At 52.0% G+C, this 5,768-nt stretch overlaps 1 protein-coding gene across 1 annotated transcript; it reads right to left on the reverse strand.

The window, feature by feature from the left end:
• Window positions 1–3,007: 3,007 nt before the first annotated feature.
• Window positions 3,008–5,232, reverse strand: MOS (MOS proto-oncogene, serine/threonine kinase). The gene has a single exon (XM_056518568.1). It carries the CDS (start codon window positions 5,165–5,167, stop codon window positions 3,971–3,973), a length of 1,197 nt encoding a protein of 398 aa, XP_056374543.1. The 5' UTR covers window positions 5,168–5,232; the 3' UTR covers window positions 3,008–3,970.
• Window positions 5,233–5,768: the final 536 nt, after the last annotated feature.

Here is a 5,768-nt window from a genome sequence, read left to right on the forward strand (position 1 = left end):
TCCCCTCAGCAGTGAAGTGGGGAAAAAAAATAAAATAATGATGTCTTCTTTTAAAGGGGTACTCCACTCCCCAGCGTTCAGAACATTTAGTACCGAATGCTGGTGTGGGCTTGGGGGTCGCCATGCCTCCTCATGCTGTCATGCCCCACCCCGCCCACTCAAAGCAAGTCTATGGGAGGGGGTGTGACGGCTGTCATGCCCCCTCCCATAGACTTATTGAGGTGGCGGCATGTGACATCACAAGGAGTGGAGTGTGACACCACAAGGGGGCGCGGTGAGCCCCGAAGCCCGCACCAGCGCTCAGAACTAAAATGTTCCAAACTCTGGGATGTACCCCTTTAAATCAATCCTAGAAACCCTTTACATGGACAACATAACTGTCCCACGGTACTGTGCTTTACATATAGCCACTACATTAAACATATAAAACAGGTCCAGTCTGATAAAGTACCAGTAAAAAATAAACACATACCACACACTATAAAATAAAGCACAAATGAAATTCACATCACAATATATAGAAGAGGCTGCAGAGAAACGGAAAGGTGTTTCTCTACCACTAAGAGCATTCACATCCCGTTGTGTGCCTCCGTGGCACAGATGCGTCAGTAGCTCAATATAGGCTGCCAATGTATTGATTCTAGGATGGGCACAATGGGATTGTGAGCCCCAGTGGAGCAAGGACTAATGTGAGTGTACAGCGCTGAGGAATCTGTGTGCACTATATAAAATTATTCGATCCCATTCAATCCAATGACAATAACCGAGGCACTTTGGGACTTTTGCCTCAGACTGTATAACCTGGTGTGCCACATTTTTCAGATACTGTCAGAAAATGACCCAAATGGAGGAGTCCGTAGGTGAGCCCAATAGGGCCATTAGATTGAATAGGGTCAGTGCCCACCTCAGCAGATAACAGCAGAAGACGATTTTGAGCTTTTCTGGACGGATCCATGGCACCGAGGCACAAAACAATGTTAATGATCCCATAATGTTATGCTGTGCAATGTAAGACAGGATCACAGAGAAGGGATTTTCACCTGTTTCTTAAAATGAAACAATGGCCCAGATTTATCAATCTACTGGAGACAAAGACAGGAGTGATCTGCCCACAGCAACCAATCACAGCTCAGCTTTCCTAGTACCAGAGCTTGTTAAGATGGATAACTAAGCTGCGATTGGTTGTAATAGGCAGATCACCCCAGACAGATTGACCTATATCTCAAAGAAGAATACTGTATCTCAGTCCTTGCTTTATGTTAATGTAACCGACTCTGAAGACAAGAAAGTCAAAAGGAGTATTCCAGTGCAAAATAATTTATCCTCTATCCAAAGAACAGGGGATAAGTTATAGATCGTGGGGGGTCTGAGCGCTGGGTCCCCCGGGATCTCCTGGACGGGGCTGCGGCAGTCTGCAGGAAGTGAAGTTTTGTCCCCAGCAGAAAGCCACGGCAGACACGTCCCTCCATGTATCTCTATGGGGTATGTGGTACATAGAGGTGGCATGTCGGCCGCCGCGTCATGCGGGGACAGAACACCCCCTTTCCAGCATACTGCTGACACCCCGTCCATGAGATCCCGGGGGGTTGGGGGGTGCCCCAGTGCTCGGACCCCCCCCCCCCCCCCCCATGATCTATAAAACTTATCCCCTATAATTCGGACAGGAGATAAAAGTTATATTGATCCGAAGGCAGCAGGAAGGCTGGCCAGTGGAGTACCCCTTTAACGCTTCCAGTACTTATCAGCTGCTGTATACTACAGAAACTACAGAGAAATGTGTGTAGTTTTTCCAGTCTGACCACAGTGCTCTCTGCTGACACTTCTGTCCATGTCAGGAACTGTCCAGAGCAGGCGAGGTTTTCTATAGGGATTTGCTTCTACTCTGGACAGTTCCTGACATGGACAGAGGTGTCAGCAGAGAGCACTGTGGTCAGACTGGAAAGAACTATACAATTCTCTCTGTAGTATACAGTAGAGATGAGCGAACTTACAGTAAATTCGATTTGTCACGAACTTCTCAGCTCGGCAGTTGATGACTTTTCCTGCATAAATTAGTTCCGCTTTCAGGTGCTCCGATGGGCCGGAAACGGTGGATACAGTTCTGGGAGACTCTTTCCTAGGAATGTATCCACCTTTTCCAGCCCACCGGAGCACCTGAAGGCTGAACTAATTTACGCAGTATAAGTCATCAACTGCTGAGCCGAGAAGTTCGTGACAAACCGAATTTACTGTAAGTTTGCTCATCTCTAGTATACAGCAGCTGATAAGTAATGGAAGGGTCCAGATTTTTAAATAGAAGTAATTTACAAATATGTTTAACTTTCTGGCACCAGTTTTGAAAACATTTGTTTTCCACCGTAGTTTCCCTTTAAAATGATGTATTACTTACCAGTTCTGGAGATAGACCCAGTATTAGCCTCCACTGCTGGACCGGTCTTACCAAGCATCCCTGCCGCCTCCTCTCTGCTCCCATATAATCACCCACCTTACACTCATAAGGACAAAGGTCACACGAGTATGTATGAGATGGGTGGGCATATGGAGACTAATACCGGGTCAATCTATAGCACAGCAACCAAGGAAAGAAAAGAACACTCTCCCTTAGTGTAATGAGTAAAATACACAATAAAATGATGGGAACAGTCCACTCACCCTGCTCTGACAGCACAACATCTGTAAGAATGTGAAAAGTATACGATTCTGGTCCTGCAGCTAAGTTCCTCCCGGTCCCAGAGGCAACTGGTCCAGTTAGGTAGATAAATGACCAGTAGAAAATAGGAACTGAGGTAGCGCTGGATCCGGTCCAAGATGAAGTAACTAGCAGCATAAACCACTTTATATTGTAAACTATTGGAGCTCATACCAGCGTGTTTCTCCCTTCAGGATAAAAGTGCATATGCACCTACCCTGAAGAAGGGCCTGATCCGGGCCAGAAACACGTTGGTATGAGCTCTAATAGTTTACAATATAAACTGGTTTATGCCACAAGTTAATTCATCTTGGACCGGATCCAGTGCTACCTCAGTTCCTATTTTCTACTATTCATTTATCTATAGCACAGGGCACCGATCTGAGGAAGTGATGCCTCATTTTAATCTGGTTCACCTGCATTGTAACCTTGTGTATTCGGGTTAATGCCAGTGAAGCAGCTGCCCGCTTCTTTTTGTGTGTCCCATCATGACATCCCCTGTTATCAAAACAACAACTCCTATCAAGTCCAGATAGCCAAAAGCTGTTTGAGCATGCTGGGAGTTGTAGTTCTGCTACAGCTTGAGAGCCAAAGGTTAGGATACGCTGTTCTAGACACTGTTTCCCCACCAGGGTGTCTCATCTGTTGCAAAACTACAACTCCCAGCAATGCCTGACAGCTGCAATGCGGGGAGTTGTAGTTTTGCAACAGCTGAAGGCGCACAGACTGGGAAACCCTGTCCTAGGAGATAAACACAGCAGCTGCAATATTCTTTCCCAATACTCTGCTGTGTTGACAGGTCTGCACAGGTTGTATGTTAGGAGTTTTCCATACAATGACAACAAGCAAGGATCTGTAAATCACTAACAATTTCCATAATACTGACCAGCCCCTCTGTCAGCAGAGTCCCCCTTTAAGCATGCTCAGCTGTCCTAGACCAATCACCATTCAGCAGAGGCTGGCATATGGCATCCAGTATTATCCATATAACATTTATTGAGAAAACACCAAACGTCTTGGAAAGTTCTAGACATAAAAACACATAGAACATACACATATGACCACCCAGTGCTGCCTGCCCGGTGCCACCACCAGTGCCCACCATTAGTCACATGACACTGCTCTGTTGCCTCCAGTAGTCACCCGTGTGCTTCACTCATTAGAACAGGAGACGTCCGGGCTCCTGGAGGACTACAACACTCAGCATGTCCTCATCCTGGAGAGACTGCGGCTCCATGGCCCGGAGGTGCAGTGTTCCTTGAAGAGACTGCCCGTGCACTGTCAGGTGTAGGAGGCTTCAGGGTGACAGGTGCCGGGCTCTGGATCCTCTCCCAGCTGCACAGAGGACGCGGAGCTGCAGTCCCCGGAGCCCAGTGAGTGCAGGATGTGGTCGGCGCTGGGTCTGTCCTCCGGCCGGGGCACCCAGCAGCTCTGCACGATGTCCCGGAGCGCCCTGCCGGCCTCGGTGCAGCTGAACACCTGTCCGATCTCCGGGCGCAGGTGATAGGCGACCACGGCGTACAGCACGCACTGACGATCCCCGGTGTACGGCAGCTCCCGGGTCACCATCTGCCACACGGTCACCGCATACGAGTAGATGTCCGCCTTCACCGTCACCGGCTCCCCGCGGAGCAGCTCCGGGGCCCGGTGGGTGTAGGTGCCCCCTACGTGGCGGAGCTGGGTGCAGCACGGATCCTCGCCGTCTTCCCCATCCCGCAGACGGTGCGAGCAGCCGAAGTCCCCGATCTTGCACAGGTCTCCCGGGGCGAGCAGCACGTTGGCCGGCTTCAGGTCCAGGTGCACCACGCCGCCCCGGTGCAGGAAGGACAGTCCGTCCGCGACGTGCCGGGCATAGCGCACACACCGCCCCTTGTCCAGCGGGGGGCCGCGGCCGTAGATGAGCTGGTGCAGGGTGCAGCTGCCCGCATACTCCATGATGATGGTGCCCGGGCTGTCCGGGTCACCGGGGCAGGAGGCGCTGGCCGCCAGGACGCGCACCACATGCGGATGCCGGAGGCAGGCGGCGTTCAGCTCGGCCCAGAAGCTCTGCCGGGAGGCCAGTCGGTTCTTGCTGCAGCGCTTCACCTTCTTCAGCGCCACGGTCTGTCCGCGGTAAGTGGCCCGGTACACGGAGCCGAAGCCCCCGGATCCGAGGGGCTCCAGCACCCGCACCTGCTCCCAGTCAATGCTGCACCAGGCCAGGCGGGGGGGAAGCCGGGGCACAGCCGGGCGCCGGGGGAAGGCGCAGGGGAGGAGGGCGCTGGGCTTGGTGCGGCTCAGCTCCAGGGGGCTGCTGCAGGGGCGCAGGTCTATGGACGGGGACAGGTCCCGGGGAAGGAAACGCTCTACAGGGATGGGAGACGGCATGCTGCGGCCGGGATGGAGCCAACACACGGAGGCTTGCGTTACTACACCTGCGGGGGGAGGGGCTGTCACCGATCCGTGTACACGTGCGAGCTGCGCACTATGTATCACCATTCCGCTCCGTGCAGCGGGCCCTATAGGCGGCGGGGAGACGGCGGAGCCGCTGATTGGCTGCTGCGCGGTCACATTGTGCGTTACATGTGCAGCACGGGGCTCTAATACTGCAGGAGGGGACATGGATGACGGGGAGGCTGGAGACAGATGCTACATCACTATAGATGTTATGGGGTGGGATGTAAGGCTTTCCCTAAATCAGTGGGATTCAGTTAGGCAGTGGTCTCCAAAGTACAGACCTCCAGCTGTTGCAAAACTACAACTCCCAGCATGCCCGGTCAGCCTTCGGCTGTTCGGGCATGCTGGGAGTTGTAGTTTTGCTCCCCACATTGGAGACCTAGGCTAAGGGTACATTCACACTAAGGAAATTCAGCAATCTGGCGCTTACGTGCGCAACAATTTGCTGCAGACCTAAGCGCCGTCCCATCAAAAAATTTACTTCTCTAGCAGGTTTCACCGAAAGACTCGACATGGTCCGTCTTCTAAACTCCTCATGGGAAGTTCCGCTACAGACCTTTTTGATGTGAACTGAGCAGCAGAATTCCATAGACATAAACGAGAGGAAAGCGCACGCGATTTCTGTAGTGTGAACGGGGTGGTA

The sequence above is a fragment of the Hyla sarda genome, chromosome 5 (genome assembly GCF_029499605.1).
Source record: "Hyla sarda isolate aHylSar1 chromosome 5, aHylSar1.hap1, whole genome shotgun sequence".
Classification (NCBI taxonomy): Eukaryota; Metazoa; Chordata; class Amphibia; order Anura; family Hylidae; genus Hyla; species Hyla sarda.

Excerpts from the sequence above, each read along its gene's own strand:
- MOS (XM_056518568.1), bottom strand. The coding sequence starts at position 5,167 with ATGGTGATACATAGTGCGCAGCTCGCACGTGTACACGGATCGGTGACA.